Source organism: Ammospiza caudacuta, chromosome 11 (assembly GCF_027887145.1).
Source record: "Ammospiza caudacuta isolate bAmmCau1 chromosome 11, bAmmCau1.pri, whole genome shotgun sequence".
Classification (NCBI taxonomy): Eukaryota; Metazoa; Chordata; class Aves; order Passeriformes; family Passerellidae; genus Ammospiza; species Ammospiza caudacuta.
The window spans coordinates 11,227,520-11,239,575 of NC_080603.1; the positions used below are offsets into that span (position 1 = coordinate 11,227,520).

Genomic DNA, 12,056 nt, shown 5'->3' on the forward strand with positions numbered 1-12,056 from the left:
TTTCTGTGGTAAAAGGAAAAAAAATCTGTGGGAGTCAAATAATTAGTCAAGCAGAGGGCTCAACTGAACACTCACTTGAAATAATTAGGAACTGTCAACAGCACACAGAAGGCTACACAGTCCAGAGGTATTCAAGCTTATTTATTATTCTGTTTTCAATCTAAAAGAGAGCCAATGAAGTTCAATTTACACTTGAAGGAATGCTGCAGTTTTCCCTTTCCTGGAATCTTGGTGGAAAGGAGAAGGCTGGCTGGATGTTTGAACAGCACTCCCAGGCTTCAAAACAAAGTCAAGGCATTGCTCTTCTGACTGCAAATACTGCTCAGGAAACAGCTCTCCTGCTCCCCCAGGAGTGGTAACTGAAGCAGGCAACCCTTCCTCAAAGAGAAAAGGTTTTGGCCTTTAATATACTGGTCAAGCCACTAAAACAAGTAAAGCTTATAAGTTTTCTATGCCTCTGTTTGAAAAATCAGAAATTTATTGACTTTAAGAGCAGCAGATAACCTTGCATTATCTATTACTTTGGACAATCTAGCACCTCCTGTGCTGAAATAATATATAATATATTATAATCTGCTCTCCTAGAAAGCTCTGGATTCCATCTTCTAACCTTTCCGAAAATTCACCACTGCCTTTAGTAGGTTAATATAATCATTAAATACTCTTGAATATGCCTAGATGCAGCTAGCAGCAATTGATTTGTATTTTTCCTTCACAAACAAATTAGGGAGTCCAGGATCTCTCACAGCAAGGACAGTACATCTTGAAAACAATCTGTCCATCTTCCTTTTGGCACACAAATCACTCAGGGTCACTGATGGCATGTTATCCAACACTCTGTTTTTTGATATGTGGTCTTTTCCCTACTGAAATAAACCAATTCCTCCAACATGAAGGCCAGTAAATCAGTTAAAAATAATTGTTTGTGATTCTGTAATTACTTCAAATTCTTTAACTTGTAGTAGCTTATTGACCAAAGATAACTTCACAGCTAAAACAAACACTGTCAATGTCACAGCAGGAGATCTTTAACAGCTAAAAGACAAGATCTTAACTCCTGTTGTTTAGCAGACAGAGTACAATTCCAGTTCATCTGCTTTTTGGACCAAAAAGTCCATTATTGTCTGTCCTTCACTGTCAAGTACTGCATCAATTATTATATTTAGGATACTTTGAAGGGAAAAAAAATTACACAAAAAAAAACCAGCATCTCAACACTTCCTTTTGAAGTCAAAACCTTTGTCTAGAAGCTAAGCAAAAAATACTCTCTTGCATCCTAAAACATCTCCAATTCCCAATATTATGGGAATTTTAAAGCAGAACACAATCCAGACACAAAAATGTTAGGACCTCTCTCAAAAAAAAACATCTCTTTTCTGTTGGCTATAGGTGAGAAACATCAAGCATGCAACCAAAAATCACATTCTATGTACACTGCTTAATCTGCTACACAAGTTCTTCATGAACAGCAAAGGATCCAACTACAATTTCACATTAAAGGACACACACTGTATCTAAGCAAAGTTATCCTCTTTGAATTCTAAAGCTTAAAGAACAACCACACTGGAATTTTCAGGAGGCTTTACACCATAGTGCTTTCCACAGTAAGAAAACACCATTACCTGAACTAACATCTAAAATCTGTCAGAATGGGTCTGAATAGCTTATTTTTTAAGAACTGCAAAGTTCAAATATTTCTTAGATCAAATTTTCAGGTGCTAATGAGATAATCTAAAACACAAATCCAATTACAATTTGTCAAACACCTGTAGCAGTCTTGCATGCACACAGAAAATTGAAAACAAGGGACAGAGAGTAGTTTTTGGAAGAAGACTGGTAAGCAAGAGGACAATTTACTACACTGCTAAATGTGTGAAATAGCAGAATACCCACCATGTACATCAGGATGTCTCTAATCATCACCATTGCTGTTTGATGATCATTCCATGCTTGGTTTAGTGTTTGTAGAAAGTTGTTATTCAAGGAGTTTAACACATCTTCTCGCACCTGAAGTGAAAAAAATAAAAGATATTTTGCCATAAACTCAAGTCAGTTTCTCCTGCAGCATTTAAATCCTAAACTTAGCTTCAGCACGAGAATTCTCGCTCTTCCATGGACCTGAATTTTACAGGTTGTTACTTTTCCAGCACTTGGGTGCTGACTATCCCTACCTCGAATTTCCCTTCTGTGGAAAAATAAGTAAGAAAAATTATGCTAGAAACAAGAGAAACAAAATAAACATGGGTTTTAAATTTCAAAGGAAATCCTGAAGTTTCAAATGTTAAAAATAGTCTTTGACGACTCCTCATAGCTTTTATTTCCTGTGCTATAATGTTTCAATTGCTGGTAATTTTACTATCACAAGTCATTTCAGAACATTGGGTAGCAGCAGTAAATGCTACAAACAGGAACAAGTACAGGTGGAAAATTGGCCATGATGACATTTAGAGAGACAAGCTGAGATACCATAAAGATACAAACAACAGTTCTGAAAGGAAGCAATTGCTTGGTAAAGATCAGACTCCTACATTAATACCAACAATAAGACTTCATAGAAAAAAAGAAAGTCATCTTCTTTTTTTATGAATGTATTTGCAATTTGCAAGTTTATCTGTCTCATCAACTTCAGGTTTTATGCCTCTTTGCCACTACCCTTCCTACTACTAAAAAAGCCCATCCAGTTTCATATTTTGATTTTTTCCAGTAGGCATATACAGCAGTACTCAAACTTGAAACTAAAGTCAAAGAGAAACTTGTGGGAATGTAAAAAAACTGTTCCAGAGTTAATAAAATGTGGGAATTGACTTTTTACGTCAACATGCAAAATATATTCTGCCCTCTGTTGTAACCAAACAGGATGTTCACATTCATTGATTTGGACTGATACCTGGCTGATAGTGTAAATTTCTGTACAGAGACTCAAACAGGAAAACAAAACGCACAGGCCAGGCAGCCACAAGCTGCAGCAACATCTCATGCACTCACCTGACAGGCTGCACTCTGCCATTCCAGTTTATGAAGTTATTAGGCCAAACCAGGGTAACAGAATCCTGTCTGCCACACTACTGTACACACTCACTAACTCAGACGAGCAAACCAGAGACACAGTGTGGAACACCATCCAACACAATGCTCTCAAGGAGGGGAGGGATGAAGGAGAAAAGGAGAGGAATGAAGGAGCAGGTAGAGGAAGAAGAGAGGGAAGAAGGAGGAGAAAGAGGAGAGGGAGGAAGGAAGAGGGGAAAGACGAAGGAAGGGAAACTTATCCCAATAATTTTCACCTTGTTACTGCATCTAGGCAATATAGGTATGCATAGGTTGTTCAAAGCTTTCTTACATCTTCAAACACCTACTCTGCACACCTGAGCAAGGCCTCTCCTCCTTGCTTTTGGAAAACATAATATGCAGGTATGAGCACTGCTTAGCTGCATCATTCTTTCTGATCATGATCATCATTTACCCTTTGGTCTCCCAGATGTGTGCTCTGTTGTCACCCAGTCCAGGTAGTTTTTTAGCCAACACACTAAAAACTTCAGCAGACATACTTGTGAAGAATATGCAGAATCTCCCAGAACAAGAGAAACAAACATGACATGGTTGCTTTCACTTCTTTGGTGAGTATGGGAAAGCTTTATAAACATTATTTGGTAGTCCATTCATCCACACTGATAAAATTTACCAAAGCCTGATTAGATTATAAACACAAATAATCAAGGGTAGTTACTGATCAATTTTATGACACCCTGTACTTTGACAACACAGAGGCAGTGTGCCCTTGTAACTGCACACATCCCACATCCCTCACACTAACCCTGCCAGTGCCAAGTCACACCCAAGGGGGTGGACACCTGCCACCAGGTAGCAGTGACAACTTGCTTCCAAGCAGACACTGGCACATTCTGCAGTAGTGGCACCTCTGCTCCACATGGTGTGCCACGAGGATTTCTGGAAATGGGCCTGAAACTCAGAAATGGGTGCTGTACAACAGAGCTACCTTCAGAGTTTCCCTGTGAAGCTCCTCAATGACATTCTTCTAGGTTTATTTAAAACTGCAGAAGAGGTTTAGAAAGCCATTCTTTCAGCTGCTGCAAAAGCCAACCAAGATACTGCCAAGCAAATTATCATTTATAGCAACTTTACAGTTAACAAGTGTTCAACACATTCTTTGTATGGGCCATTAATTCAGCAAAACAACAGTGAAACTGCTATAATGCACAAAACATCTTAGCCATGCAAAGGTGCAGAGTCACACCACTTTGGTAGAATAAATGATCTCAAGTAAAAAAATGTGCATACTCACACTCTTTGAACAAAGAGGACACACAGCTGCTGCTCTGCCACAGCCTTAGAAAATTTCAAATCTCAAACATTTTTATCAGCAGAATGTTACTTTAAATTAGCTGAGCTTGTGGTGATTTCTGTGACAGTGTTTGCAGTTATGAAGTAAACAGCAGGGAAAGCCAGCTTAAATGGGACTGTCATATACAGAGGGACTTGAAAATAAATTAGCAACTTTGTAATACATGTAAGGTCTTCTGATAGTTACAAGGATGACATTTTACGTATAACTTCAGGCCCAACTGTATTTTCTACTGGATACAGGTCTTCAGGAAATACAGAAACCTTCCCCCAATAATAGTAGTTTGTTGGCATAAGCTTTCAATACCTTTAAATAACTCTTGATTAAGTGTACATAAAGAAGACTTATGGCCTACTATTTCTATCTTACAGTGCCTGGCCTGATGCAGCAGCACAAATAGTCCAATTATGTAATTTCCACTACTGTAAAGACAGCCAGAACATCCTGAGGGGAGGAGCAGCACAGAACAGCACTTTCTGAAACAAGGCCTCAAGCTCTCAGAACTTTTATTATAGAGTTTCTTTTAGAAAAATCCAAGTAGTCTACAAGATAGTATTCTAACATCTTAGGAGTCCCAAGCAGGTTAATGGACTGACTTCCAGAAATGTCTGTTCACCCCTGCAGCTGCTATCCTACTGCTAAAAGGAAAAAACAAACACTGCAGAATACTGGGGATTCTCAACAGTCATGTACTTTCAAGCAATTCCCTCATATCCTTTTGCCCTCCACATAATAGCAGACTTGCTCAAGATCATCTGAAAACATCATTAAGAAAATATAAAGGCAGATAACACTCATACATTGCCAGTCAGGCTCACTCTAATGCTCAGTAGGTAATTTGCCTCCTACACAACTTCTCGTGTCATTCCTCCCTATTTCATTGATATTATGGAAACAATTTCAAACTCCCTGATGGAGATGACTCTTATCTCTCCCTTTTCTCTGCAACACTAAGATAGCAAATTTTAAAGCTTACAAAGGACCCCAGACATAACTTTCTAAGCCCCAGAGTAGACATACTTCTTTCAGCCTATACCTGGACCAGTACCCCACTCCTGCACTGAGGCAGCTCTGTGCCCCCCTGAGCAAAGGTGCTCTCAGTGCCTGTACTGTCACTCTGACACAGCAGGTACTGGACAGACCCTGAGGGGCACCACTTGTCACTGATGGCCATCAGGACTCTGAGCCATGGACCACATCCAATGGGTGTGACCACCCAACCAATTTCTTATCCATTGAACTCCACTCATTGAATCCATCTCTTCCCAATTTAGACACAAGAAGGTTATGGGGGACCTTGTCAAAATCTCTACAGACATCCAGAGAAATGACGTCTGTAGCTCTTCCCTTGTTCACTGATGTGGTCACTCCTTCACAGAAGGCCACTGGATTGGCCAGGCAGGACTCACCCTTGGTGAAACTGTGCTGGCTGTCCCAAATCACCTCCCTGTCATCCATGTACCTCAGCATAGCTCCTAGGAGGATCTGCTCCACAATACTCCCAGACACAGAGGTGAGGCTGACAGGTTGGAGCTCCCAGGGTGCTCCTTTCTACACTTCTGAAGGATGGGTACAAAAAAAATCCCCTTTCCCAGTCACCTGGAACTTCACCTGGCTGCCATGACTTCTCAAGTATCAGGAGAGTGGCTTGGCCACTACATCAGCCAATTCCCTCAGGACTCTGGGATGCCCCTTATTGGGCCCCACTGACTTATACATAAAATGAACATTAAAAATATTATCCTGTAAACTTTTTAACTTTAACTTGTTTTTACTGTAACACAAATGATGTTGCTTATCATCAAATGGCTTACAGAGCTGTAAACTAAGCTCTGTGTGTTTTAAAAACACTTAACAACATTTGTGTGATGTAATAACAGACTAGGCTTGAGAAGTGTGAAGGAGGACCATCCACATCAAGCTACAAGATTGTCAGTGGGCAAGAAAGGCAGAAATTAGTGAAGTATCAGAGGGACTGGAATTAAATACTTGAATTAAGATGAAAGGTTTCAGTACTTTCGAAATTCAAGAGTATTTTTAAATAGCCCTACACGTACCATACTTAAATAATGATGTCAATACACAGGTAAAGACAAGTTTTATCATGTTCCTACCCTGTGGTAAAAGCAAGGTAGCTCAAGAAAGCTGACTTGTCTCAGTGATGCAGAGCACCTGGCTGACTACAGCCTTTATCCCACAGCCAGAACAGGCTGATTTAGAACTGCACACCACTGGGGTCTGCAAGTCTGAAACCAAGCATTCTTGGTAATAACTTGCTTGCACACACCTTGTATTGAGCATATTTGTAACTATTATTTTATTTACAATTAAGCTGTCAAGACAGTGCATTGTACTGTTTTCTTGTTGAGAAGCTAAATACTTTTCTCATTAGTGTTTGATTGCTAATTAAAATGCTGAATAAGCACAACTTTCACCTGGCAATTAAATTAGCATAAATCATAAATACAGTTCTTAACCATGCCTCACCAAAAATGAAGGAATGCTTTCCAAGCTTTAAAACTATCTGTAAAAACAACTGAAAATATACACTGCCTCTACCTAGTCTCTTAAATCTACTCCTAATTAACCAGCATGACTGGAATACCACAAGAGTGCAGCTTTTCCTAAAAAGATAACCTGGAGATGTGGGCAGCAAATAACAGTTATACCTCAAGGATTAATGCAGTTTCAAATGTGGGGTAGGCTCCTCAGCAGTGCTCCCTGAACTGAGTACAGTGCTTCAGCAAAATCTATTCATCTGTGAACATTTCCATTTTTATAAAAGTTAAAGAATTTAATGAACAATATTTCAGTTGGCATAATCCCCCTCTTCTAAATTCTAGCATCCACCACTGAATCTCTGAATACAAGTTTTACAAAGACTTGTGATGAGTTAATTTATCATGCATTAGCTACTTAAAATTTACAGAGAATTGCTCTTGGAAAGGGACAGCAAACATAAAAGATTTTGCTAAAATTTCTATGACAAAATGTGAGGTTAAACAAAATTTTTTTTTATCTGTCTTACAAGTACTAATGGCTCAAACAGAAGATGTCATTATAGAACTGATCCTATTCTTGATAAACAATGCACCATTTTTTCCATGCTTCCATCTATATACGCCTCAACATAATGTGTCTAAGCAAACATTCAAAAGAGACAAGCAGTAGCTTTTAGCCCCTATCAGTTTTTGTTATTTTTCTGAAATTTTTGGCATAAGTCACATTTTTTTAGTCTTTTCCTTGGACTATTTTACAGGCTGGCATAATCAGAATAATTTAGCCTTTAACTACTAAAACTCAGTTAACCTTTTTATTTGAAAAAGCTTTGGTCATCATTTATCACCCACACACATGGATATAATTTGATTAATCACATTAACGATCAGAATATTTGGTCATTGGAGAAGATTTTATTTAAAGGACCAGATACAGGAATATTAAGTGTCAGAAAGGCATTTTCTGCACTGCTATCTGTGCAGCCTTCTCAGCCTCTGCACTGAAATTACAAACTCAGAACTTTCTGCTCTTTTGTCAGCCTGCCACAATCAGCACTTCAGAATAATTAATTCTGCAAATGCATAGTTTTTAATATGCAAAATAGCTAGGAACTAAGATAAGTGGCAAAATACCTAGGAACAAAGATAAAAAGACACCCATCAAATTAAACCAGGATAAACTAAAGCCTAGGAATAATAAAAGTTTAGTGTCACAATTATTAAGTGCATAGACATATGCAAGAACAAGGCAAAAAAAAAGCCTCAGCCATTTGCCACATTTTATATGAATAGTACAGATTATGAATGCACAGATAATGAAACCAGAAGTTTTTGAGAGTCACAGATGTGCTACAATTATAGAAAAGAACTGCAAATTATTTAACCACTTCAGAGAGGATGTCTCCTCTGGTGCACACAGTAAAAAAGCCCCACATTCAAAGCAGTTTTAGACTACACTTATCTGGATCACACCTTTGAAAACTAGGATTTTAGAAAAGAAATAACACATTTCTCTGCCACAGCAGTAACTCCACTTGGAACACATAAAATAAGTCCCCAAGCATCCTGCATTAATTAGCCATAAATCTCCCATCCATTCTCTGTAATTCAGCCAGAAGTAATTATCCAAGACACATGATGGTCTCTGACTTTCCTTTTCATATCTTGTAAACACAGGATAAAAATCTGATACTCCATCTGAAGCATGGCCAGAACATGGGATCAAAGCAGACAAGTACCTCTCTGCTATGGATGTTACCATGAGGGTGTTACCATGGCATCTCCCACAGGCTTAGAATCCTATTGCCATGAAATATTATCTGGAGTCCTAAAAAGTGACTTCCAACGTTTTTCCACTTACACATTTATTAATCAATTCTAAACTTCTCTCAAAGACTAAATAAGTGGCTCCATGGTTTAACACAAGACCTGAAGATTCCTTTTCTCAGATGACAGATGTTCAGAAAGTTTCTGCATGTCATTTTGACTGACCTACATGGTTTTGCAAAGGCTGACATGGCAGAATGTGAGCTACTCAGGAGTTTTGCTATTGCTGAGTTGTTGTTTCCACCTCTTTAAAGAGCATAATCCCAGCACAACTGTCTCATTAACCTGGGAATTAGTTCATTAGCCTATAGAAAACAAGTTCTTACATTGGTATTTATTTGTTCCACAGATTAAAAAACCGAGAGGCAAACATGACAAAATGTGGCCTAAGAAAGTCACAAAATGCCACCAAAAATGACACAAACCATTAAAAAAAATTATCAGCTCTTGACAGTTATTCTTCAAAAAAAAAGTTGTTGTTTCCTGTTACACTCTTTCAAATGCTTCCTATGGTCTGCCTTCCATCAGTAATTTACCAGAAACAGTCCCAGGAACATGAAATCATCTGATTTCATCTGATGTTAGCTCTATGCTACCATTTTTGAGAGAAGCTACACAACTGCAATACAAGGGAACATAATAAAGTTAGATTTTCTGTCATTTAAATAACTATTCAGAATTCTTTCACATAAGACACTTCTATTTTAATACACAAATGGACAAACCTTATTTATTAGATGCTCAGTGACCACTTCTCTTAGTCCAGTGTAGAGTTTTTCACCATGTTTATGCAACACCATTGTATAAGCATTTCTATACAGCTCCTCAAAACTGAGACCACTATTGTTCTTACGCTGAATCTCCTGGATTGCATTTTTCAGAAGATCCCAAATGCTGTTCACATATTTCTCATCCATAGTCATCTGTAAAAATAAAACATTACGTTATTGTTTTGAACAAAAAAAAGAATATAGATAATATGAGGTAATTGCTCTGCCCCATCTTGTTGATTCCATTATCATAAGATTTCTCAAACTGCATCAAAAGAAAACCAGTATTTATGAGACTAGTACAGATTTCAAGAAATATTTATGAAAACTGCAATTTGCAAAAGTTTAATGCTTTTTTTGTTTCAGAATGCAAATGCTCAGAATCCAATCCCAGAGCCTTTGGGGGTGGAAAGGCAAGTAATTGTGGATAAAAGGAAAGGCAGGTAATTGTGGATAAAAGTCTCTTCCCCACTCTTCTTCCACAGGTTAACAGTGATAGATGGTTAACTCCCATTCCATATTAACACATTGTTTGACACCTCATAAATTGTACTGCAATACTGATCTGCCTCACCAGACCTGTACAACAAAAGATAATAATGTCTGACACAGATTTAGGAAACTTGGTCATCTGCTTGAGCTAACTAGGGACTAACAGCTAAAGAATTACATACCTACAACACTGTACCTACAATTTAAATAATTATAGGTACCACTGAAACCCCACAAATGCCCAACATAAACACCTGCATTGAAGATATTCCCTCTGCACAAATACAATTAAATACTTTTCTAAATGACATGTACCAAGCACTAAGCATCTGCTTGATCTGTTATTTAGATGCTGTAAACATCAGCAAATACACAGAAAGAAAGAAAAAAAAAGATTCAGAGAAGGACAAAAACTCTTAATAGTCTCAATTCTTCTATATAGTACCTAGTGTGAATCATTTCACACTTGTGCTTTACCAATGCAAAGGTGCTTCAATATATGATGCTTCACAGATAAAGCAGTATCTGGGATTGCAAGTCAGCATAGCAAAAAATATCAGATGCCAGTACTGCTTAAAGTCTGTGATTCAGCCAAGTTTTATCACCCAAATGGTAAAAAAAAAAACCCCAAACACTTTTAAACTGAACCAATTTTATGTAAAGTTAAGCTTGGTTTAGTTTATACAAAATCAGGAACAGATTTAGCATTTTATAACTACAGAAAAGGGCTGAAGAGAGAAGGGGAAAAAAGCTGCTATTCCCAGAATTACTATGGGAAGTGAAAATATCCTAGAGTCTATCAAAACTGTCAAAGTAGTCTTGAAAATAAGAACTGAAAGTATTAAAAGAGTAAAGAATAATGGTAGGACAGTATAGAGAAAAATCACAACCAGCGCTAATCCACCTCTCCTTCTCCTTCCAACAAAACCCACTAAGTGAATAGAGGAAAGACATGAAGACTAGATTTGACTGCATTTGTAATCAAAATGCAATTATTTAGCAGAATCTTTTTACTCCAAGTATATTTTTACATGTATTTTCAAAATAGCATATCAAGTTTCCTAGGCATGATAAGTAACAACACAGGTCACAATAAAGAGAAGCCATGCACTGCCTTGGGAGGGAATGGGCTGCTGAATAAAATGAAAACAAGACATGCAATCTTCTATCCTGTGCATCTTTTGGAGTTTTGGTTAAATACAAGGATTTTTATTATAAAAATAATCCTGTAGTCACTTTTTCCACTCCTCTGATACCAGATCCACTTGACTACTACATTTCATGTACCCCAAACTTAAGATGTACCATTATATATCTAAAAGCAAAAACAAGATAAAATCACAAACATGTTGAAAAATTTGTAGCTCCCTATCTCCTAAATGCAAAGCCTCAAAGTAACAGAGGAATGGTGGATGGAATGTCACAGGTCCCTCCACACTTCCTTTTTCTGCTATGTACAACACTCAAAGGTCAGTAGTTTTGTTTTTAATTTGCATTTGCTACATTGGTGCTCCTTCAGGGAAGTTATTTTCTACAGCTTTCCTGAAGCAGCAATTTCACAAGTACTGATAATGAAGGCAACTATTTAGATTTGCAGACAGCAATCCAAGTAAAAGCTTTTCAGCTTTCCTTTCACAAACCCAAAGTTTTGTTTTCAAACAAAGGAGAGGCTCCCCCTGCTAATTAAAAAACTCTCAGCCAACACAACCTTTTTATCTTAACTGCAATTTAATTGCACTTGTATTCTGAGCAGAGGTATGATCTGTATAAACCAGGCAAATCACTGGGCACCAGTGTGCAGAAGTATTACAGGGCTCCTGTCTCTGGGTTGGTCACAGGGAACATCTCAGTACATGACATTCAGAGATAAAGCAGCACATCCGGGAATTCAGATCCCTTCAGCAAAAAGCTAAAAGCAAACTGTTAATTCTTGTACTTTTAATCCAAATGCTATAAAATAGAAAGAATAATTGTAACATTATTTGCTCCAAAGTCCCTGAATACAAACAAGAACACAGAGCTTTTTGCCACTTAATAACTGACACACCACGAGCTATTCTGACAGCACAAGAAAGGTCAATAGAAGGTAATTTTAAGGAATACACATCT

At 37.8% G+C, this 12,056-nt stretch overlaps 1 protein-coding gene across 2 annotated transcripts in view; it reads right to left on the bottom strand.

Annotated features, from left to right (window-relative positions):
* Positions 1-12,056, bottom strand: part of CUL3 (cullin 3) — a 55,009-nt gene that overhangs the window by 26,385 nt on the left and 16,568 nt on the right. For both annotated transcript variants that reach the window (XM_058811927.1, XM_058811928.1), the window contains exons 2-3: positions 9,411-9,608; positions 1,894-2,007 (exon numbers count right to left, since the gene is read on the bottom strand). In XM_058811927.1, the coding sequence (XP_058667910.1) occupies positions 1,894-2,007; positions 9,411-9,608 (312 nt within the window). The remainder of the gene's footprint in view (positions 1-1,893; positions 2,008-9,410; positions 9,609-12,056) is intronic.